At 41.6% G+C, this 24,277-nt stretch overlaps 2 protein-coding genes across 5 annotated transcripts in view; both read right to left on the reverse strand.

Annotated features, from left to right (window-relative positions):
- SYCP3 (synaptonemal complex protein 3) overlaps positions 1–11,929 on the reverse strand; it is a 14,493-nt gene extending 2,564 nt beyond the window's left edge. The window contains exons 1-6 of one of the 4 annotated variants that reach the window (XM_081879001.1): positions 11,875–11,929; positions 7,935–8,078; positions 6,202–6,280; positions 3,560–3,594; positions 1,794–1,911; positions 857–956 (exon numbers count right to left, since the gene is read on the reverse strand). In XM_081879001.1, the coding sequence (XP_081735127.1) occupies positions 857–956; positions 1,794–1,911; positions 3,560–3,594; positions 6,202–6,280; positions 7,935–8,078; positions 11,875–11,914 (516 nt within the window). In that variant the 5' untranslated portion in view covers positions 11,915–11,929. Of the gene's footprint in view, positions 1–856; positions 957–1,793; positions 1,912–3,559; positions 3,595–6,201; positions 6,281–7,934; positions 8,079–10,777; positions 10,938–11,068; positions 11,221–11,631; positions 11,786–11,874 lie in introns of those variants that run through there. The other 3 variants (XM_081879003.1, XM_081879002.1, XM_081879004.1) reach the window with 3 other exon arrangements.
- Positions 11,930–13,329: 1,400 nt separating this feature from the next.
- The window catches only part of GNPTAB (N-acetylglucosamine-1-phosphate transferase subunits alpha and beta), a 50,177-nt gene continuing 39,229 nt past the window's right edge, over positions 13,330–24,277 (reverse strand). The window contains exons 15-21 of the mRNA XM_081878791.1: positions 23,292–23,511; positions 21,526–21,639; positions 19,039–19,124; positions 17,782–17,880; positions 17,075–17,242; positions 16,272–16,362; positions 13,330–15,376 (exon numbers count right to left, since the gene is read on the reverse strand). Of these exons, the coding sequence (XP_081734917.1) occupies positions 15,299–15,376; positions 16,272–16,362; positions 17,075–17,242; positions 17,782–17,880; positions 19,039–19,124; positions 21,526–21,639; positions 23,292–23,511 (856 nt within the window). The 3' untranslated portion in view covers positions 13,330–15,298. The remainder of the gene's footprint in view (positions 15,377–16,271; positions 16,363–17,074; positions 17,243–17,781; positions 17,881–19,038; positions 19,125–21,525; positions 21,640–23,291; positions 23,512–24,277) is intronic.

The following is a 24,277-nucleotide window of genomic DNA, read 5'->3' on the forward strand; positions in this document are numbered from 1 at the left end:
ATGCTAGGACAAATGGGGCACTGCCTCACCAACTTCAGTTTGCCCCATCTGCCTTGCCTACATCCAGTCCATGGGTAACACTGCCAGTGACTGCTGCTGCTGCACCCTGGCCTGTGTAGGATTTAGAAAGCAAAAGGTTAGGGACAAAACTAGAATTAGTTTGCTCTAGGTCCACCTACTGTTGGTTTCCTTTATTTCCACTCAACTACTCCCAGTAGGCACCAGCCATCAGTTATTACCGTAAGTGTATGTGTGTATATATATATTCTTAAATTAATTTCTAAGCCTTTGCTGTAAATTCATATAGGGTTTTCAGAGGCATGCAAGTCAGTGAATGAACAAACAAACAAAGAAAGAAATTCTAAGAAAATGGTGTATAGTTTTTACATGTCAAATTGTTTCCAATGGCAAGGTTTTCTTGCTTTCACTTGCTATTTATTTACATTTATATGCCGCCATAAACAATGGGCAACTTGTAGTAGTAACTGAATGCTTATCTTCCACTGAACCTACTGTTGTTGCTTACCACTGCAAGCTTATCCAGTGTATATTTATTTAAGGAACAAATTGATCACAGTACAGAAACATTGGCTCCACTAACTATGGCGTAACATTATCTTTTGACCTAATATCTGAGATGTTATTACTGATCAGCACTTGGACTCTGCTAATTTACTTAGATCTCCTTCACCCTACCTACGTGAGCATATTGTTTTCCTAAAGCTAGGGCTTCACACAACCCTGAACATTACCTGTCTGTTTGTGAATGGTAACATTCCACACTGCAGTATAAGGAGAATGAAATATCAGCCTCAGGCACTTACATTTATTATTCAAAAAGTTAAGAAAAACAAACCGTTAATTTTTCTTCCTGTTCCTCAGATTTCTTTATATCAGCATCCCACTGTTGAAATACATGCAGGAACTGCTGAGAATATTCGTGTTGGACCTTCTGCCTAAAATATATATTTTGCAAGCTGAAATAATGCATTTTTGAAAGTTAACATGAAATACCATTGATTTATAAACTGTAAAGGCATCGGTGAAAGATGGAGACCTAAAACATTCAGTTAGTCACACAACTTTAAAAAAGGAAGAGCTGGTAGATTTGAGAGAACACAGCTAAGGTGAAAGGTGGCCATCTTCTAATTTGGAAAAAAACACACCACAGAACATTGAAGAGTATTGTTCTAAAGTAGGTTTACAATGCAATCATATGCATGTTTACTTCAAGTAAGCCCAATTATGTTCAGTGAGGTGAACTTCCAAATAAATAATGTAAGAGGTCAGGGGTCCCTTTACCTTTAAGAATGTAACTTAAATGTTATTTTAAAGAATTTGCTTTCTAAAATGAAATATTTTGATTAGGAACCAACTCCTTTACTATAGTAAATTACCAGGAAATCATATCCAGACAGACAATCAAAACTCAGACACTAAGTCCAGGATGGAAATTCTTTTTTGATCTAGTGTCACATTTCCAGGGGAGGGGTAAAATTTGTTGGGGGGCCACATGCTGCTCATGGGCAGGAACAGAGCCAATAGTGAGCAGGGCCACCCTCTCTCTGACACCCCCATTTCTCTCTTCTCCTTTTTAACATGCTGCTAAGAGAGGGAAAGATAGATTGCTCTTCCCAGGTCTGATCTGATCATTTGCATATATGATTGCTTTCATCCATTTTGGCTTTTCTGCCTGTTGGCTCTCCCTACCTACATGGAATCAGACTGAGGGCCACAGGTTGAATCTCTGCCACAAATGTGCAATGTATGTTAGTGTTAATTATAACCCCCACCTTTGCTCTTGTTGTGTTTTCCAAACGTGTTCTATTTTCTGGTTGCTTGTTTTGAGAGAAGCTTTCGTGTACATTTCTAATCTTTTCCTTTTAGCCAGAAGAGCTTTGTTAATGTCCGCTGCAGAAAGACAAAGAATCATTAGGCATTGTATCTTAAAAGATATGTAAAGATTTATAAGATTTGCAAAGAAAGGCTAGAATGTCTCACACACTACACCTGGAGGGCTGTTGCAGCGTTAGGCTACAGTAGTGGCTACAGTAATTAATGCATGAATTCAGGGACCTCTTCTCAAACTGATTTTGAATCTAGTATAAGCTGTATTAAAATTACAGTGTTTATATGGCAGCTTTTATAGTGTGTTGAGCTATCAGTAAAGTATTTTGCCATCAACAATAAGGTCACTTTTAACACCCCACAATAAACACAGAAGCTAACTGACACAATCCAGTCTGCCCAAAGATTTGGATTCTTCTTACATGAAGCCCTTTTCAAGCAAGCCCATAACCAAACAATCTAGGCAGGTGCTTTTGTAAAACATGGTACCTTTTGAGGCTAAAACTTTAGAGAGAACTCTAATAAGAGACAGTAGAATATCAAAGGAGCAAAATACAGCATTGGTTAAGCAGTTGCCTTTCTTCACAGTATTACTCATGCTCCATGATTTGCAGACATATTCCAAAACTTCATGAAGTTCAAGATGGCTTTGAGAAAGCTTGTGGCCCATGCTCAAAGCTGTAGCCATGCTGTGTATCCTTAACAGGACTGAAACCTCATGAGAGAAAGATTAGTTGATCAGTTATATGCACTTTAATCACTAGATTAATCAAATCTGCATATGGGTAAAAACACAGCTGAACGAAGAAACACATTTGTTTTTAGATTATGTGCATGTGTTGTAGCTGGCATCATTTCAGAAGAAATAAGCATGCCAAAGGGAAATTATGTTTTAAGCTGTTTCTTGCCATACAGTAGCTTTTATAAGCACTTGTATTAAAATATATATTTTTATTTTTAAAAACTGCTCCTCAGTTAATTGGGATACTTTTAAAGTCAGTTGATTAGATCAAAGCAGCATTGCAGTCCTTGTCATTGGGACAAACTAAGAAGTCTTTTTGCATCATCCTTTGTTAACTACCACCCTTCATTACAGAAAGTGGAGAAGAGCTAAGTTCTTGCTATGGAGGCGACTGATATGGACACAGACAAGATGGAATCTTGCCAGTAATGTCTGATTAATGAAGGCCATGTTCCATCACATTTTGCCCTCGCCAGTCTATTTTAGTAGAATTTGCTTCACATGAGAGTGAAACCCAGAGCAAAGACACAGAAATTTCTAAGTAATTTTTTTCTGAGCAGGCATGGATAACCTGCACCCTAATCTTGAAGTTTGCATTGGCACATCTGCTTTGGCAAAGTTATTGCAACTCTGATGTAATCAATTGATCAATCTATTTAAGTACTACAGATGACAAAACTGCACTCCTGCCATCATACTACAGGAAATAATGTTTGGAATGTAAATTGTTAATTTGTTCATATGACTAAAAAGAGAAAAAATATTTTTAAAACTGGTTTATATCCAACTAAGTTGTTTCCAGGTTAGAGCTATTAAAATTAAAGCTAGCCATATCCATTTATTTCACTCGTCTACTCTGAGCAGAACTTACTTGGAAACAATCCTCTATTTTTAAACAAAAGGGCAGGACCCTTCTCTCATATAACTATTTTATTAACTGACAGTATGTAAGTATTTTCTAAAACATACCTCCGAATCTTTCCAGCATATTCTGTACTTCTCCCCTATAAAAATATTCATATTTTTAAAATAACTTTTTTGCATTAAAAGAACTAGTTTATATTTTTCAGATATAATTTGTAAGTGGTAGCAAGCTGCAACAGAGACCAACAATAATTAACACTACTAAAAGCCTTGTGACAAAGGGAGGGGGGAAAATCAGCACTGTGAAGGGGTGTAATCTTTGGGGCATCTATGGGGGGGAATGTAAACCACAACAGGACGGAGACACTAAATTAAATTATATTGCCAAGATTTTGCCCATCAAGAAATATATACTGTATTTTTCGCTCTATAACACGCACCTGACCATAACACGCACATCCTTTTTAGAGGAGGAAAACAAGGGAGAAAACATTCTGAATGAAACAGTGGATGTATCATTTTTGGGCTTCATGCTGTGGCCACAGACATGTGATCTGATGGTGAATTTGGGGTGACCCAATGCAAAAATCCTGAGAATTCCTGTGGATCCATGCTTTGTAACCACGTTTTTGCACCATTGCAGCCCCAGGCAACAGTGGGTGTGTGATTTTTTTGGTGCAGGCTGTAGCCATGGACATGCTATGTGATTTGATGGTGAATTTGGGGTGACCCAATGCAAAGATCCTGAGAATCCCTGTGGATCCATGCTTTGTAACCACGTTTTTGCACCACTGCAGCCCCAGGCAACAATGGGTGCGTGATTTTGGGGGGGCAGGCTGTAGCCATGGACATGCTATGTGATCTGATGGTGAATTTGGGGTGACCCAATGCAAAGATCCTGAGAATCCCTGTGGATCCATGCTTTGTAACCACGTTTTTGCACCATTGCAGCCCCAGGCAACAGTGGGTGTGTGATTTTTTTGGTGCAGGCTGTAGCCATGGACATGCTATGTGATCTGATGGTGAATTTGGGGTGACCCAATGCAAAGATCCCGAGGATCCATGCTTTTTAACCACGTTTTTGCACCATTGCAGCCCCAGGCAACAGTGGGTGCGTGATTTTGGGGGGGCAGGCTGTAGCCATGGACATGCTATGTGATCTGATGGTGAATTTGGGGTGACCCAATGCAAAGATCCTGAGGATCCATGTGGATCTATGCTTTGTAACCACATTTTAAGTGGGGAGCGAAGGAAAAACAAAGAAGGGACATGAGAGGGGTGTGCAGAGAAGCAGCTGGCTAAGAATGCAGGAGAGGGATTTAACGGGAGGGAGGAAAGAAAGGCAAAAATTTCCCCCCATCCAAGCCAGCTATCTCTCTCTCTCTCTCCCCCTCCCTTCCTCCCCCCTCTCTCTCCCTCCCCCCCTCTCCCTCCCCTCCCCCCCTCTCTCCCTTCCCCCCTCTCTCTCCCTCTCCCCCAGCAGCACCGGAGCACAGAGAGGAATTCCCCTCTGCTTGCCTGGAGGGGAGGGGCTTTCCCTGCTCTTTGTTCCGTTTCAGCAAACACAGCAACGAAACAGAGGAGGGTGGGCAGTAAGACCCTGAGGCAGAATGCAGGAAAGCAGCCGCTTCCTCTTTTCAGTTTTCCCTTCTCCGTGAAGCACCACGATTTGATTTTTGCCTGATTTTTCGGCTCCAGGGACCACACATTCGCTCTATAACACGCACAGACATTTCCCCTTCCTTTTTAGGAGAAAAAATCTGCGTGTTATAGAGGGAAAAATACGGTAATCAACAAAGGGCATAACCTTCTGTTTATGACTCAGTAGTTTAAAACATCTTATGTTGAAAGCTGTCATTTGTAATTATAAGCTTAATGAGTCTGCTGAAAATTCTGTCAGAGATGCTAACGTTCCTAGGATTCTTGGAAGCCATGGCAGTTGAAACATATTTAAGACTGCAATCCTAAACACATTTATTGTGGAATAATTCTCATAGAATTCAGTGCACCCAATTTCTGAGTATGTTTAGAATTATGCTGTAAAATTGGTTTACATTTATAACATGGTTTACGTGGGCTTCTATTGCATTATGAGTTGATCTATTGGGGATTTGATGGTGGTTTGGATGTAACTTAATGTATGAAGAACAGTGCAATCCTTTCCATGTCTATTCAGAAATTCCACAACGTTCATTGGGACTTGCTCCCTAGTAGTCTCTGTTAATTTCAGAACTCCCTTGCCTCTCTATTCTGTAATAATTTTTGAGAAGAGGGCAACTGAATTATCCTTAATTAATTAAAGTGGGCTAGATTCAAAGGTTCTCTTCCTCCAATGGAAGAGGTTTCCTCCAACAGGGTAAGCACCTTATATCAGAGTAAGCTACTTACCATACTTTTGGAAGAAGAGAAGCTTTGGATCCACACTTCAGATGTTGTAGGAGTACAATTCCCATTATCCCTGACTATGTGCCATGCTGGCTGAGGCTGGTGGGACCTGGTCCAACAACATCTAAAGGGCCACAGGTTATCCAGCTCTGATCTACAGCCAACAATTTTTTAGTTACGTTCCTATGTAAAGGTGTTGTGTTTTTTTAAAACAGATCTAGATTGTAGCCAGACTTAACAACGTAAAAGTAATATATATTTCTGGCTACAATAATCGTAACAAAGAGGCACTGGAAACATAACTGATACTTTGTAAAAAATAATTTAACATTACATGGCAAAAAAAATATTAAACTATTTACCCAACTTCATCTTCAACTACAGGACGAGGAGTCAGTGAAGGTCTTTTTTTCCCATGTTTATCAATTATTGGAGTTTCATCTTTATGGGAGGGAAATAGAAGGTGCAGTTTACCAATTACTTGTATCACATTAAAATGTTTTAAATCCCATATACCACTTTTAAATGAAAATTCTTCAAAAAGCAATTTACAAGTTACATAAAATATCATTTAAAACCATATAAAACACCACAAAAATCTCAAAACAATACGTGAGAACTAAAAATCAAGAGGACCATCACTACCCCAGCATAATATAAAATTATCAAAATTAGGTGAAAATATTAGTTTTGCACTCAGCTCAAATTAACTGATAAAGGCCACAGTAAAAATAGCCTGTTTAAAACCTGGAAGGGATGGGCTCTGTGTAATGTCCCATGAAATCACCTTCCACATCTGGGGGGCCATGAGCAAGAATACCCTTGTCTGTCAGCTTGCCAGTCTTATTTCCATTATAAATAGGCACCGAAGTAGAGCTTCAAAGGCGGATCCTTAAGGTACAAGCAAGTTGCTATGGATCCAAGCAGATCTCAGACTTTTTAAAACTAGTATTCCAAGATCCACCAACCAGAACTTGGTGCAAAGACATATATTGAAAAAGGAGACAGCAATGTTTCTGAATACCAGTTGCTGGAAATCACAGGAGGGGAGAGGGCTCTTGAGCTCAAGTCCTGCTTGCAGGTTACTCACAGGCATCTAAGTTGGCCACCGAGAGAATACAGTGCTGGACTAAATGGGCCATTGACCTGATCTGGCAGGCTACTCTTACGTTCTTCTGCATCCAGGAATTTGTTTTGAGTACCAGAAATTAACCAAATTCATGGTCCTTCCCCACAAAGAATACCCTCCTTGTTAACCCCTGCCTACACACACGTTCTTCATTTCAACAGTATATTGGGGGGGGGGTTCTCAGTTTGTTGTTATTTTATTATTACATTTATACCTAGCTTTTCTCCAGTGAGCTCAAATCATTTTCCCAATTACCATTTTACCTTTACAACAACTCTGTTAGGCTGAAAGACGGTGGCTTGCCCAAGGCCTCCCAAGTGAGGTTGGTGGCTGAATCCTTGTCTCTGAGGTCCTAATTCAGTATGCTAACCATTTAATAATTGGGAATCAGAAATTCTTATCAATTATCGAGATCTGCCAGTAGATCCTGATCTACCTTTTTCCCATCCTAGTTTTAGGCAACCCTGCCTAAGCCATTCAGAGCTTTCAAAGCTCAACACCAGCACTTTAAATTGGCCCTAGGATTGCACTGGAAATCAGAGCAACTGGTACAAAAGTGTAATACGCTCTGAATGCCTGGCTCCAACGAAGAGCTGAGAAGCTACATTATGTTCCATTCTCTATGACTGCTGAGAATGCCAGACTATCTCCTCCCAATCCCTCAAGTGGAATCCACTTTCAAGAAAGAACTTCACCTGCTGAATGAAGCAGCAGGTTTGAATCCTTCTCTGCCAATTGCATGGTCATCTAATGAGGAGTAAACTTCTTCCATTTCACAAAGAAATTTGCTGTTGCGAAGACAGCCTTAGGCAAATGCCAAAAGTCAGGTTATCCAGCAGTCCTATTTGATAGAATTTGGGGTGTGTGCCCCCCCATACTATTGTGAGAAAAAGGATGACTTATCCTATTTGTATTAGGAGTGCAACAAAACAAAATGTGTTTATCATTTTGTACTGATTACTACACCTTCTCTAACATCCTCTTCAGAGCCACTCAGATGTTTTTTTGTATGTTCTTCAAAGTCGTAGGCATGAACAATTGGATCTTCCTGTGCCAATTTAGCAGTTTTTGGTGCAGATTTTCTTCCTGATGGTGCCATAATCAGAGTAACTGCCATAAAATATATTTTTTTTGTTTAATTCACCACATAACACACAGTATGAATTTAAGATAGGGAAAATAAGACACTAAGATACCAGATTCCGGCGTATAAGACGACTTTTTAACCCCAGAAAAGAGGTTAAAAAATCGGGGGTCATCTTATACACCGGGTATGGGTGGCGCGGAGCGGAGCCTGCCCTTCGCTGCGGCGGTGGCGGCTCTGAAGCAGCAGCAGTGGCGGGCTCTGCTCTGGGCGGCTTTCTCCTGGTGCGGAGCCCACCCCCCAGCTGCTTCAGAAGCAGATGGCGGCCAGCTCGGCTCTGCGCCAGGAGAAAGCCACCCGGAGCAGAGCCCGCCCTGCTTCGGAAGCAGCAGTGGGCTCCGCGCCGGGCAGCTTTCTCCCGGCGCGGAGCTGCCCAGCGTATCAGGCGACTGAGCTTATAAGACGAACCCCCAAATTGCAGCTGCCAATTTTGGGGGGGTCGTCTAATATGTCCAGTCGCCTAATATGCCGGAATCTACGGTACTATTTTATCTTGTATCTGCTATTGCAAATTCAGTCAGAATTCAATACATGTCTGCAGAATATTTTTACAAAGCTTTCACACATTTTGAAGTTAAACCTCATTTGACTAAATAAGCTACAGTGAATAATTATTGTAAAATGTCTCCAAGAACAATTTTTGAATGAGCTATTAAAGTTTAAATAATTCTGCTAGACCAGCTGTGCTACATGAAGTTCTTTGGCTCCCAATTTGTTTCCAGGCCCAATTCAAATAACTTGTTTTTACATTTAAATCACATGATATGTTGTAGAATCAGGATATCTAAGTGGTCATCTCTTACATGAAGATGACTGCATATTTCAATCTTTACAGCATGGGTCTGATCCAGTCCCCCCAAACAAGTTATTCTGAACCCCAACCCCAAGCTCCCACTAGTTTTGGCAGAGGCAGGAGAAAGGAAACTAAAGCAGACAGTGCTGGGGTGGATGGAACTGAACGCCTCATCTTCTCCCTGATCATTTGATGAATGCAGATGTGACCCCCTCCCTCTCAGTTGACCTGCACAGACCAGCTGGGGAGGGGAGACAGCTTGTTCATTGTCTCCCTGTGTGTGTGAGCATGTGAAAGTGCAAGACGGCCACACATATTGCTGACATGCATCTCCCAGGGGGTTGGCCAAGGGCAAATGTGGCCCTTGAGCCTGAAAATGTCAGCCCCCCCCCCCCCGCTCTATAGGGAGCCTTTCTCTATGTTTCAACATCATTTGAAGTGTGACTGCTGGTACACACTGTTAGATCTATTATGTATTTGTTAAGTTCTAAGATTTTGTACATGGTTTCTAACCAATTATTACTTGTACCAAGTTCAAGGTGTGGTTGGGCTACTGGAGAAAGAAAACCCCAATCAAAGATAAACAATTAGGGATTCAATAATCTAAAAATACTACTGTTGTTTGACAGCATACTGTTCATCCCCCTTTCCTCCCCTCCCATTTTGGAGCGCCTTGTTCTAGCTCCCGATAGTACAATCCGCTTTGTACAATGACACTTACACACCCGGGTGTGTTTTAGAATTGCAGCCTCAAAGGCTGCTTCACTCAGGCACAAGAGCACAACCAACAACCTCTTTCCGCTTTTCTTCACTTACCAAACTTTTCTGCTCTACCTTCCTTTCAAGCCCAAGGCAAAGTGTATGCATGGCACATTGGGTTCTCCTCCCATTCTACCCCCCCCCCCCCGTCACAACAGCCCTGCAAACCTCCCCCCCAACCAACCTCACTGCAATCAACCGAAGGCAACCAACCTTCAGGGTTATTGTTTTTATTTTGATTATACATTCTGTGGTTTTATATTTTGATTTTGTTCTGTGAACCGCCCTGATACCCCCGGGTACAGGGCAGTATATAAACCAACCAACCAACCAATCAAATGAATGAATAAAACCATGCCCTAGGCTCCCCAATCTCTCTCACCACCAACAAACTAATAAATGGATAGGTGGAGATTCTGTCCACGTGACGCCGACACAAAAAAACCCCACTGTACAAAAGAAGGAAATCTACCCCTCAAACTCACAATGCCTATGATAGCCGTGTCTCACACAAAACGTAACTGACTCTATGAACTGAAAACACCAAATGTAACTGACCTGCAGATAAGTCTCCATGAACTGAAAGCAGAGACGTTTTACATACACCTTTGTTATCCACTGAAATCTTTCAATAAAGAAAAAACAACCAACCAGTCCTCTTATTATTATTAATTTATATACTATCCTATACCCAGGGGTCTCAGTGTGGTTCACAGAATAAAATCAATATATAAAACCACAAAATACCTAATAAAAATAAAAACTGCAACCCAGTACCACCCCCACCCACAAAAAAAAAAAACCCAAAAACCATTTTAAAAGGGCATAGGATGTCATTAAGATCAACCAAAAGCTTGGTTAAAAAGGAACGTTTTTTGCCTGGCGCCTAAAGGTGTACAATGAAGGTGCCAGGCGAACATCCCTGGGGAGAGACCTATGAGGTGGAGGGGGGGGAGTGGCTCAAAATCACACACCCCCCGTCAGTTTCGTGGTTGGGGGCGGTATTTCGAACCGCGGCCTCTCCTCACCCCCAGCCTGGCGCTCTGACCACCAAACCAGCCGCGTGACTTGATCGCCTTCCCTCAAGGCCGCCCCGTTTCCCGCCTAAATTACCTCAGGTTCCCTCCTTTTGGTTCTGCCGTTGTCCTTCCCCGCCCGGGTCCCCTTTAGGCCAACCTCAAGCTGTCCCCCTTCCGCCAATTTCTCTCTTACAACCACCCAGCAGCATTTCCTACTTTCCCAAACCGCCGCTCCCCCCCCCCCTTTTCTTTCTCCTCGCTCCCTGAAAGAGGGAGAGAGAGGGAAAGGTGAGGCAGCGACGAGAAACACGACAGGAACGGGACGGGCCCAAAGAAAGTTCTATGCAGTTAATAAACATCGCGTCCTGCGGAACCTGCGTCAGACCTAAAGAAAAGGCACCCGCCACCTTCGCTCCCTGCCTCGCGTCTGCACGCGCAAACGCAAAAACCCCCCAAGCGGATTAAATTTCAGGCGGCGGGAAAGGGGTTGGGGGGGGTATCACAGTACACGCTTTCAAACAAAACATGCCACATTTCCCTAGTAATAGTAATAATAATAAACCAGCACAGAAGCAGAAACGTTCTAAACCCCTCAGGCCGGTTTTCTATTTGCAGGGAAGTTTTATATGAAGGGGGGAACTTCCAAAAGATCCTGCCCCCCCCGTGCAGTCTGAAGTGGTGCAGTCCATTCTTTCTCTTCCAGCGGATCGGTTGCACCTGCCGCCTCAGGAAGCTGTATCCGACTTTTTTTTTTTTTTAAAAAAAAGAAGAGCCTATGGTAGTGCTGCACACCGTCTGAGGCAAAATAAATAAATAAATATTTTTTAAAGGTTGCACTCGATTTTCCCCCCTCTAAACAAAATACCGCAAGTCCGTCTCTCACTTCTCCCCATTGGTAACAATTAGTTAAATAACGATTTCCTGCCATATCATGACCCACACAATTACCTGCCTCAGGTAGCAGCCGCCTCACTCAGCCTAATGGGAGGGGCAGTCCTGGCCTGCGCATTTCTCACTTAAATTTTCTCGGAGTGAAACTCGCAATTTTATTTTTAGGAGAGTCTCTATTCTCTTTCCCTTTTTCCAATCCCATGGTCAGCCCACTAGAAACATTTGTGGTATAAAAAACATGGGCGTAGCAGCTTGCCCTCCCCCCCCCCTCAAGAAAATAAAGGAAAATACTTAACTGACCAGCTGCATCACAGAAAACTCGGTTCTGCCCTCCTAACATAAAGCCTCCTCCCCCCAATAAATTATGGCTATGCCCATATATAAAAAATATGGGTTTTAAACAGGAAGCTACCAGAGATACTGATTGGAAATGAAGCAGTGCAATCACCCCACAATAGTTGCAGGTGCTAACAGTATTGAGAAGGCAAAATGTGACTGTCAAAAGTATCGTGAGCACCAATCAACATGAATGTGACATGAAAAAAGACATCTGAAGGGACCCAAATGTTCTTAATTTTTTTTTCTACTTTTGTTGTGCGTTAGTCCATTCAGATATCAATGAGGTGGTAGCATTGGTGAAGTAGCAAGGGGGGGACGGGACTAAAGCAGAAGAAACCCAGCAATGCACTTTTATTGTGCCAAAAATGTGTGCATAATACTGAATCAGCCTGGAGGGCCCCCGAGATGAGTGCAGGGTGGGGACCAACACACTTGCACCTTTGGTGCTGCCAATGCAGCAGTTTGACTTCGCCCCCGGAGATGCACATTGTCTTTCGAGAAAGTTGGGTGCCAACAACAAAAGGAGCCGCCTTGTAGCCATTTTTTATGATTAAGAAAAAACAACAACCTTCACTGAAAGTAAAAATACTATTCAATCAGGAGAAAGCTTCCAGCAGTCTGCTTCTTATAAACCTCCATCTGCACAATGGTACAACCCATCCTACTACAGTACTTAACTCTCATTGTGTAAATGATGATCCTTTTCACACTTTATCTCCAATTCTTTACCAAACATGTGGACTGGATTGCACCTGCTAATCCTGTTCCTGAGCATAAATACTCTTTCACATCTTTTGCTAAATGCGCAAGTCAGGATCTGTGGGTAGAATCCTGTGCTCCTTCCAAATAGTCAATGCATATACTCAGGAGAGGAGTGAAAGGGACTTCACACTGCAAGTACAACCGCTTGAGCCAACACAAGGTGAAAAGTGGGAGAAAATGGACAGAAAATGGGACAAGACCACCATAAATCCATTGGAAGATTGCTCCAGTTTATAGAATAAAATTGTACTTTCCATACCTTGCTACTTTCCCATTCCTGGTCCCCCACTGATGCTGTCCTCAAACTTTTTCTTCTTCTTTTAAAACAGTCAGGTGTGCATCTGTGTGTAACATTTAGTTTAGCTCTCTATGTACAGTTGAACTTGAACCCAGTCTAGAATTTCTTACTTGCCAACCCTAAATATTGGACCAATGAGCTGCTTGACAGAGTAACTGTATTTACCAAAGTCAAGTTTGATTTCGATTTGGACACAAACTAGTTAGCATTAATCACGGTCTTCCTAATTTGGAAGTCACTACACACTATAGTAGATAGACACAAACCAGGGTGCGGGTGGACAATATTGTCCACAATAGAACTCCAGTGGACACAAAACAACATAGTTCAGTGTTGTGAGTAGAGCCACAATGCAATTGCTGCTTTAAAGTTTATTGTGAAATGAAGCTTTGCTTTTTAAGACAGACAAAACAAGTAGCATTTTAAAGAAGTTGAACTAGATTTATTTCTTTAAAAATTAGGTGTATGCACTTGATAAAGAATAAGGTGCCTTTTTGATTTAAAAATACTTAACCACTTTTCAGAGCATTAAATACTTGATCATTTTTCTTGACACACACACAATATAACATTTTTAAATCAAAAACATCTGTTAAAAGAAAGCACATATTTTACAGCACATGTACACTGAAAATCCCCCATCTTCATGATAAAATAATTACTGAGGTGATTATAGTCCTGAAAAGTTGTTAATATCATGATTAAAGACATTTCTTTTAAAATAATCTGTTTGGGACAAAAATCCCTTTTCTTTTCCTGGTCTGAGATTTGTTTTGACATAATAGGGCAGATCACTAGACTACTGTATGTCCGAATTTTTGAAAATGAATGCTTGATATGAAAAAATGGCTGAGTGTCATGCTCTTAGTTATACCATTAAAACAATACAAAGTATTGAAAACTTATATGGAGAGGCACTTTTGCTGCTAAATATACACTGCTTGTACACATAATGCAGCCAAGCCCCTTTTGTTTATAGCCCTAATTTTTTTAATTAGGCGTACAATTCTTACTAGTGTTTCTAGAAACTGAATGGAGTAGATTGAGCTGCAGTTTACATTTTGATCAATAAAGGCATTATACAAAGAAAAGAATCAAATGTATTAAAATACCATTTTTTCATAGTCTAGCAGCAGAACAATCTAGCAAATAGGACTTCACCATTCTAATCCTTCATTCTATAGATGAATCTGCCTTATATTTAAACTAGAGATACTTTACAGAATGAAGAGGGGTGGGGACAGACGCGAAGGCTACTATCCTGTTCCTTTGCACATGAAGAGGTGGATGCACAGCTGCTCAAAAGATCTACGTTAGGACTACCCTCACATCAAGCTGCTGCTATTCCAATCAGGGATTTGTGTTAATAGGGATACCTGGACTTTCCTAGAAACCCCCAGAAGCTCATTTTCTCTTATGCTTTCCATGTGGAGCTCTCGTCCTGCTCTTTCAAAGTAGCCTATAGGTCAGGAGCCTGAGGAACAACAAACATGGTAAGCCCTATAGTCAATGGACTGGCTACCATGGGGAATATATAACATAACAAGGCCTGAGAAACTGTGTATGTGGCAGTTACAATGGAGTGTTGTGGGAGTCAGTTCATATCCCGCCCTCCATGTACTCAAGAGGCAAGTTTACAGCTGTGCTTTACTGTTCAAAACATAGAGGGAAAGGTTAACTGACTGAACGGTCAATGGCACATCAAATGCCTTGGGATGCAAGCTCAGGGACACATCTAACAGAAGATTCTATATCCAACATTATTATTTAGTTGGCAAAGGCTACTGCAACAAATGCAGCTATGTTTCTTTCAGTAACCCTTTTTATAAAAAAGGATAACACACTCCGGAAATTATGTTTGTGAATTGCAACCATCTGAGAGTTGGCAACACAACCCTTCCTCACACTGTCTGTAAGAGCACATTCCTAAAACATCCCCTCTTATGCTGATAGCTGGGCAATGGTTAGGATGGTGAATATTTGCCTGTCTGCCAAGCCTGCACTGGTCCCAGCTTCAGACAACTACATGGAAAGCTACTACCAGCAGCTTCCCCGCACTGGCAGTAGCAAGTGCTAAAGTCACAAAATAGGGTTGGGCACTGGTGGCTTTGGGTCTTCTGGATCCAGAACCTCACCGATCCTCCTAGGGGCCCAATTCTCTGGCTGTTCAGTAGCATAGGTGTCATACACAGAGCCACAAAAGCTGTAATGGATGGTGACACTTCTGTTCATGCCCGGCACACAACTATCAAGACACTTCTGAGAGACGAAACATTGTACATGCTCATCACATGTTGAGGTAGACTGATTTACAACAGAAGTCTTCTAGACCTTCATTCTTTCAGGGCAAACTTCTTTTTGAATCCTTCTCCTTGGAAAGAACTTTCGTTTGAAGGCTATTAACTGAAAAATTAAAGAACACTTTTGTGTGTGCACGCAAATTAAACTTGGCAAAATCAAAACAATCACATTGTTCTTGTCCATTCCCCTCCTTCCCAGGATGCCTCTGCCTGACCCAGCTATTTCCATGGCAGACTATTTCACCTCTGGAGATCAGAACAGACTTCATAACATAATGCATCTTGTGGGGGCAAACTGGGGAGCATATGTTTACACATAAATGCCTCAGTAACATGCATGTTCAAGAGTGGCTCCTGTATACATTTCCTCACTTGATCCAGGAGTTTATGTGCATCTCACATCTATTTGCTGGCAATAGCACTTATCTGGAGAAGGGGAAGATTTGAGGAACAGAAGACTGGATTCAGTCCTCCTCATACACCCTCCCTCCAGAATAGATATTTGGTATTATTGAGAATGTGATGTGTTTATTCCTGGACCCAGATTTTAGCCAGATTAACTCCCACACCTGTTTATGCGCACTGTTCCTTAAATGCCCACCCATGCAAAGAAGATCTGATCTTAATTGAACTGAAGCAACAGAAACTGATCAGCTATACAGATGTAAGGAATGCCAACAGGACTAACATCTACTGAATGCTTTTGTTCTTATGAGTGTAGTCTCAGTGTCTCTCACTGAATCAGTGTTGCAGGGAGCGTTTTAAGCCATCCAGTCAACTCTCTGCTCTCTCCACTGCTACCTTTTCCACCATTGCTTCTCCACAACCTTTGCTGAACTCGTTTTATGTGACGTCCAGCAGCTGGTGCAAACAGGCTAAAACAATAACCCTGGATTAATATATTTTACAAAACCCTTTACTGGGACTTTTCATGATATGGTTTAGCAAGAGTGATATCCTAAGAAAGTTTAATATTTGCATAAAATTGTATCTTTTACCTGCTCAGCAAAAAACGAGGTGACAGTGAACACAATCAATGTCACCAACACACAATGCGTCCAGAACTTCAGCTTGTCTCTGTAGGCCCTCCTAAACACAGCATTTTAAAAAGAACAAAATAGTATTAAATATCTATATTTTAAAATATTTTAAAATATTTATATGCCACTTTTCCAGGAAAAGCCTATTCAAAGCATTTTAGAAGCAACAAAAACTACAATAATAAAAAAATCAATCATTACCAAAACCAAGAATCAATCAGGCTCAAAAAGTTAAAAACAAATTCAGAATTCCAGTAGCATAATAAAAATCCAGCTTTCTCTGGTGACCAGAACAAAATATTGCTCAGGGAAGGTAAATGAAAACAAGAGAGTCTAAGGCCTGATGGAAAGCCTGAAATGTAGCTGCTTGTCACAATTCTACTGTGAGAGAGTTCCAAAAGTGTGGAGCCACCACAGAAAAGGCCACCTCTTTCTCTTTCTTTTATGGTTCTCTATTTCATAGACCTAGGAAGTAGCCTCCAACTGAGATATCAGTGTGTGGACAGGATAATATAAGTGCAGGAGGTCCATCAGATAGCTCAGGCCTAAACCATTTAAGGCTTTTAAGGTTTAGACCAGCACTTTAAATTGAGACCAGAAACTCACTGGGAGCCAGAAACACACTGATATAATGTAGGTGTTGTTAAAGCAGATTGCCAAACACCGATCAGGAATCCGGTGGCCACATTTTGAACCGGCCGAACAATATCCTGAAGATTGCACCCCCAGTATGCTCATTTCAAGGGTTCTGAAACACTTACCATTCCTGAAGCTCCTGGGTGTGAAGAAAACGATTCCGATACTCTCTGGGCAGCTCAAATTGGGATGGTATGGGAAACATTGATTCATAGAAATCCCTAAGCACTGCCTTTACTGTCTGAGCATCCTTATGATTGTGATCAATGTTGTCGTTGAGGCAAACAAATTTTCTGAGAGGGGAAAAAAAATCAAGAAAACCAACGTCCTTATTGGTTGGGAACAAGTAGTAAGCTGTTATCTGCAAACGACACACTCCCATATCTCAATTTGTTTTCTAAAAACCTTCAGTAGCCTGGGTCTCTCTTGCAAACAAAAAAAGAAAGTTTCAGAGTATTTATTGTACATAACAATGGATCATAAAATAGCAGCAGTTTTGTGTAGAAATATATGATTCCTGCAAAAGCAATCCTTCTATATAGTTCATAGTTGCAAGATCAATTCAAGGTGTTTGAGGGCCTAATATTATAAGAAAAATTGTTTCATTGTATTAGGTTTCTAGGGATTCTTAGGCATCACATTAAAAGTAGTTAATAGTTTACCAAAACAGAGTCGATCATGCCTACTTTGCTTCTTCCCACTCTTGCTGGGAGAAACAAACCATAGTCTCTAGCTTTAGCATTATGTCGAAACCACTGACTGTTGTTTGCTTTGTTCAAGCAAACCACAATTAGTAAACATTTTACCTCAAATCTGAATGAGAACTGCATACCTGGGATTTTTTCGTATGTCATCAAGCTGTCCGACTACATGAGAAACATTGGTGCGGATCATTTTGAAGGCAACTTCCTCCTCTCCCATGATTTCAAACCTTAGCGTTATATAGGAAAACATAACAGTAAGTGCGAATGAAGGATTTACAAAAATTGTGTCACTTGTGTTAAAAGGAATTTTTATTGTATAAATGGGTAGCCCCATGCCCATATTGGTTTTTATCATTTTTCTATATTTACTCATACAATAAAACAGAGCCTGATGACTATAGCACTCCTGTAAAAACATATGTTCCGCATTTAAAAAAACCAACACTATTAATTCTCATTTATGGTTTGGGGATGATGCTTTCTAATGTGAGTAGTCCTTTCTAAACACCACCCCCAGTGTCCATCTGGGATCCATGCTGGCATGGAGGGCATTACAAGATGGGAAGGTCTGTGTCCCCACCCAGCCCCAGACCAAGGAGGCAGAGGCACAGACTTACAAATCCCCCAGAATGCCTTGGAGCACTGCACATGTGCGGAAGGAGAAGACAAAACAGGAGAGCACTATGGGGATACATCCTTGTATAGGCAGTGCAACACTGCTTGGAAGGATTGTTCCCCTTGTGCAGGGACACAAGCCCAAAGGGATCACAATCATACCTGAAGACACAGCATAAAGCATATTAGAAAATGATGTAATTTGTGTCTGCCTAGTCGCTGAAGTCAGCCAAAACACGTTGAGAAACTACCTATTAAAATTTAATTGCACTTTATTGGCCTTGCCTTGAGCACTTTTTCCTACTACAGGTGCAACCTCCTTCCCATTTCCTGTTAGCTCTATTAAGCATGCAATTCCCTTTTCTCTTGGGCTTACTGCATGACTCAACCCAACAGGTAAGAGATGCCACCAGGTGTGTACAGTGGCTTGCTTGAGGATAATTCAGCATGACTTTCAAGATCAACCATGGATAAATAATCATTTATAATTAATCACATTTTAAACAGAAAGCACTTTTACTTCTATCATGTCATGCTGCACTTACCAAGGAGCCTTTAAATAAACACATACAATTCATTCTATAGGTCAGGAGTAGGGAACCTCTGGCTCTGCAGACAAGGCTGGACTACAATTCCCATCATCCCTATTGGCCATTGCTGGCTGACACTTATGGGAGTTGGAGTCCAACAATATCTGGAGGGTCACGGGTTCTCCACCTTTAGGTGTTTCTATATGTGTGTCAAAACTGAAGTAAAATAATACTGGATACCTGTATTTGTTTTTGTCCTTATATGTTTTATGAATTCTGTCAGTCACAAGCTTGCAGTTGGTTAGCAGATTTTTTGTCACTGGGGGCTGAAAACGGGGCAAACAATCAATTAATTGGTTTGTTATTTATGCATATTGTTTTTCTGTATTTTACATGGAATCATGATGTAGCAAACTCCCAGCTAGTTGTTTGTTTTCCTTATTTTAAAAAATTGTATTTTTTTTTGCTGCTGAGCAGCAAAACTTCTTAGGATTAAAACTGATGATATGGAAAACAAATAACTTTTTGTCTTTCATAAGTAACAAGACATTTAATCCAGTATTCTGCAGGGAGGCAGAAAAATGCTACGGTGCAAGCCAATCAATGTCAACCAGGAAACTACTCCAAGTGAGATCTGAACAGCTGGTATATATTAGTCTTATGATTCCTAATCCAGTCACAAGCAATTCTGAGAAACAACTCTCCTATTCTCAAGGGAAGCCTTTTAAAGGTTTAGCCTTGTTCTTGGAAATCCAACAACTGAAACATTTCAAAAATAACTTCAGTCATGATGTTAGAAACAAAAGATATTAATTATGATGCTATATTTAGTAGATATTTATTTAAGGAGATAAAATGGCAGATTGTGAGAAGCGTTTATCAAGGGCATTAAGACACAGTAAGAAGGGGGGATACAGAAAAAACGTAACAGAATTGAGCTTATTTAATAAGAAAGGTTCTTTATCATAACCAAGCTGTTATGTAGTTAAAATAAACTTCATGCTTAGTTTGTCCCTCCATTCCCATCCCCTCCTCTGTTGCATCTCTCATGTCAAATTTTATACTGTGAACTCCTTGGGGCAGGGACCTGCCCTCCTGTGTTTTGTAAACTTCTATGCAGGAACAGCAACAAAAACAATAACCATGATGGAAAATTCTGAGCAAATTAGGCTGCAGTCCTATACAGACTCACCCAGGGTCTGTAGCAGATGGTGTGCTGGACTGCAAGGCTCACCTGACGTCTTTCTGGCTGGGTCACTGCTGCATATAGTGACTAAGAGGAGGAGGTGGCAGCAGCAAGGTTGGCATGGTGCAAATGCATTGGTGGAGCCAATCCTGCTGGCATATTTGCATCGCATCAACCTCACTGCTGCCTTACCCTTCCTGTTGGACAGCCAGAGGTCAGGTGAGCACTACAGTCCCACCACAATACCATCTGCTACTGCCTGAACAATATGGGGCTTATTTTTGAGTAGACATGCATAGGACTGTACTGTTAGCCTCCTAAAGGATGCAATGCTAAATGGAGGGGGGCATTACTGAGAGGAGATATGATAGCCATCTTCAAATATCTTAAGAGCTGTCACATGGAGGAGGAGGGAGCATGCTTGTTTTCTCCTGCTCTGGAGGGTAGGACTCAAACCAATGGCTTCAAGTTGCAAGAAAGGAGATTCCAACTAAACATTTGGAAAAACTTTCTGACAGTAAGAGCTGTTCAGCAATGGAACAGACTCCCACGAGAGGTTGTGGACTCTCCTTCCTTGGAGGTTGTTAAACAGAGGTTGGATGGCCTTCTGTCATGGATGCTTTAGCTGAGATTCCTGCATTGCAGGGGGTTGGGCTAGATGATCCTCAGGGTCCCTTCCAACTCCAATATTCTATGATTCCAATAATTCAAAACCGTAAGCATTTAGAACAACTAAACATGTAAAAATATAATAATTAATTTCACAGTTGCCATGGCCAGTTTCCATTAGCCATCGAATTTTTGGGTAAACAGGAGTCTTTTTAAATTTCTCCTGAAAGTCAATGATGAGGGAGGTGGACGCACATCACGAGGAAGGGCATTCTATAAATGGGGAACCACCACTGAGAAGGCCCTGTCATGGATCAAGGCTATCTGGGAAGCAACCAGAGGCAGCACCACCGACAAGGCCTTCCCTTCTGATCGTAGGACCTGTGATGAGTGATACTGGGAGAGGTGCTTCTTTAGGTACCTGGCTCCCAAATAATTTCTCCAGGTGGTTTAGTGTTTCTTTTATCCTTGAATTACAGCTGTTCTGTGTTTTAGGACTAGGAGTTTTTCAAATTTAGGGGGCATTCAGCAGCAGCTCTTGGCACTCTATTGCGGAGGGAGGGAGGTTTGCTCTTAAATCACAAAATCAATGGACAAGCTCAAGTTGTGCGTATGTCTGAAGCAGGAAGATTTGCTCACAAAAGAAATTAACGGGGAGCAAGACATCTCAGATTACTGAATGCAGGGATTTAAACAGTGATTTTTTGGCCATCTGAAATTATACCACATATTTTGAAAGCTGTTTTTTGAAATGCCAGTCTGCACCAATTGGAGAGGGAGATGAAAGTATGTTTGCAACAAATTTCAATAAAAATTTATTATAAAAAAAAAAAGTGATATATAAATGGATTGGTTTATTGTTTTTTATGGAAAAATTTCAATAAAAATTTATTATAAAAAAAAAAGAAAGTATGTTTGCAACAGTTCCTTACCAGATTGGGGTCATAATATGCCTCCTGAGTTGGTGGTATGTTGTGAATCCGAGTGATATTGAATGGAAGGGATTTAGAACAATTTATTAGCATTTGCTCCAGACCTGTCAAATCCTAGCAAGGGGAAAAAAAGAAAAGGTTATGCATTTTCTTTCTCCGCATGGATGAGCTTTACTGCACACTTACACACAACCATGACTTTTGCTTATGAAAGTCTATTTCACTACATCAGTGAGCCTGGGCTCTTCTTCAGACAGCAGGTGGGAGCTCATACATTCCCTCAAACAATGATTTTAAAAGTCACTCGTACAGGAATGAGATACCCGGGAGAAGGCTAGGGTACAAACTTTCTCCCTGACATCTAGGTGGTTTTAAAAGAGGATTAGACAAGTTCACGGAGGATACAGCTATCTATAGCTACTTGTCATGATGACGATATACCACCTCGAGGATTAGAGGCACGACGCCAGTGAATAAAGGTAAAGGGACCCCTGACCATTAGGTCCAGTCGTGGCCGACTCTGGGGTTGTGGCGCTCATCTCGCTTTACTGGCTGAGGGAGCCGGCGTACAGCTTCCGGGTCATGTGGCCAGCATGACTAAGCTGCTTCTGGCGAAGCAGAGCAGCGCATGGAAACGCCGTTTAGCTTCCCGCCAGAGCGGTACCTATTTATCTACTTGCACTTTGACGTGCTTTTGAACTGCTAGGTTGGTAGGAGCAGGGACCGAGCAACGGGAGCTCACCCCACTGCAGGGATTTGAACCGCCGACCTTCTGATTGGCAAGTCCTAGGCTCTGTGGTTTAATCCACAGCGCCATGCGCGTCCCTTACGCCAGTGAATACCAGCTGCTAAAGAGCAGGTGAGAGCAGGTAAGCCCTGTTTGTGGGCTTACCATAAGCACCTCTGTGCAGAACTGAACTAGATAGGCCTTTGGGCTGATCCAGCAGGGCTCTTATGTTCTTATTTCACCAGAGGGAGGGCAGAGAGAAGAGATTATAATGAAGATGGAGCCAGATTGTTTTCTTTGAGGCTAGGACTCAAAGTTACAAGAAAGGAGGTCCCAACTTAAACATCAGGAAGGACCTTTTGATGGTTTAGAGCTGTTCCAACAGTGGAAATGTCTCCCTCGGAAGGTGGTGGATTCTCCTTCCTTGGAGGTTTTTAAGTATATGTTGGATGGCCATCTGTCATGGATGCTTTAGTTGAGATTCCTGTATTGCAGGGGGTTGGACTAGATGACCCTCAGGTCCCTGCCAACTCTGCAATTCTAAGTATTTTGGATGTTATAAGCAGCTTTGACCTTGGTATACGATAGAAAAGTGGCACACAAATTCACAATTTTTATGATCCTGGAAAAGGCCACAGCTGGTTGGTACGCCGACTAGAAATATTCCACAATGCAACAATTTGTTGCTGCTCCGACCTGTATTTTCTAAAAAAATTAAGTGTAATTCATCAGAACAGGAGGAAGGCAGGAAGTTTGCTTCCAAGTTTGGTGAGATTCCCTATCTTCACCAATGCATCAAAATGTCCCTATAATCATGTTCCAGTAATAAGAACACTACACTTTCCCTTTATATTCTAATGCATTTCCTTAATTTAATCAATTGCTTTTTGACAAAATCTGAATAAGTAGTATTTAACCAAATACAAACACAGAAGTGTTAAGATGCCACTGAACAGACAACATCTGTAACGTCTACTTTTCATTAACTTTCCCTCCTCTGTACAGAATTTCATTGGGGTATTTAAGAAAAAAATATTACCTGCAAGCTTAGAGGGAGTTCATGAATTCTTGTGGCCAATGTACGAATCTCCCGGTCAGATAAAATCCCAGACCGATCCGTATCAACTTCATCAAAAACCTGGGAAATGTTCAGTGGCTGAACTGCACTCATGAGATAGTAGAAATATGAAAAGGCAAACTGCATATCTTCGGAGTGCCGTACTTTGTGGAAGGAGGTCTTGTCAAATTCCGCAGGAAACCTGTCCAGAAACATCGAAAAATCAACTGAATTGGCTATACAGAAAATCTGAATAACCTGTCCATATAAGTCAGCCACAGAAAGCCCTCTCAAGGCTCCTCACCCCATAAGCCTCCTAAAAACATTCATTAGGGACTAGGACTACCAAGAGGCATTCCCCAGCAGATCTGGGGATCTGGGCGTTATCCAGTTAGTATGGGAGGAGACACTCTTTCAGATAGGCCAATGTCATTTAGAGCTTTAAATGTTATTATAAGCAGCTTCAATTGGACCTGGAAGACAACTGCCAACCTATAGAATTGTTTCAGAAGAGGGGTTGCAAGTGGACAACCAGCAGCACTCACTAACACCCTGGTCGCTGCGTTTCCCGCCAGTTGCAACCTCTGGACTGTTTTCAAGGGCAGCTGCATGTAAAACACATCGTAAGTCCAATCTGGAGGTTATCGTAGCTGTAGCCATCCTACCCCTGTCTAGGGAAGACCATAGTTGGCAAGTAAGTTGGAGCTGCAAAGAGGCTTCTAGTGACAAAGATGGCTTCAGAAACCTGATCCCTTCAACACGAAAGATAAGCCAACAAAGGCAAGAAAGGGTCTGTCTGTCTGTCTGTCTGTCTGTCTCTCTCTCTCTCTCTCTGTCTGTCTGTGTGTGTAACCCCTGCATGCAATGATGAGGCAAAAAAAAAAAAGGACAAAAAATCTCTCAAAACAATGGCAGATGAGGTGAACCTATTTCAGGGCTGCACCACTGGAGACAGAGGATGCGGAGCT

Source organism: Podarcis erhardii, assembly GCF_964252035.2.
Source record: "Podarcis erhardii genome assembly, chromosome: 10".
NCBI classification, from domain to species: Eukaryota; Metazoa; Chordata; class Lepidosauria; order Squamata; family Lacertidae; genus Podarcis; species Podarcis erhardii.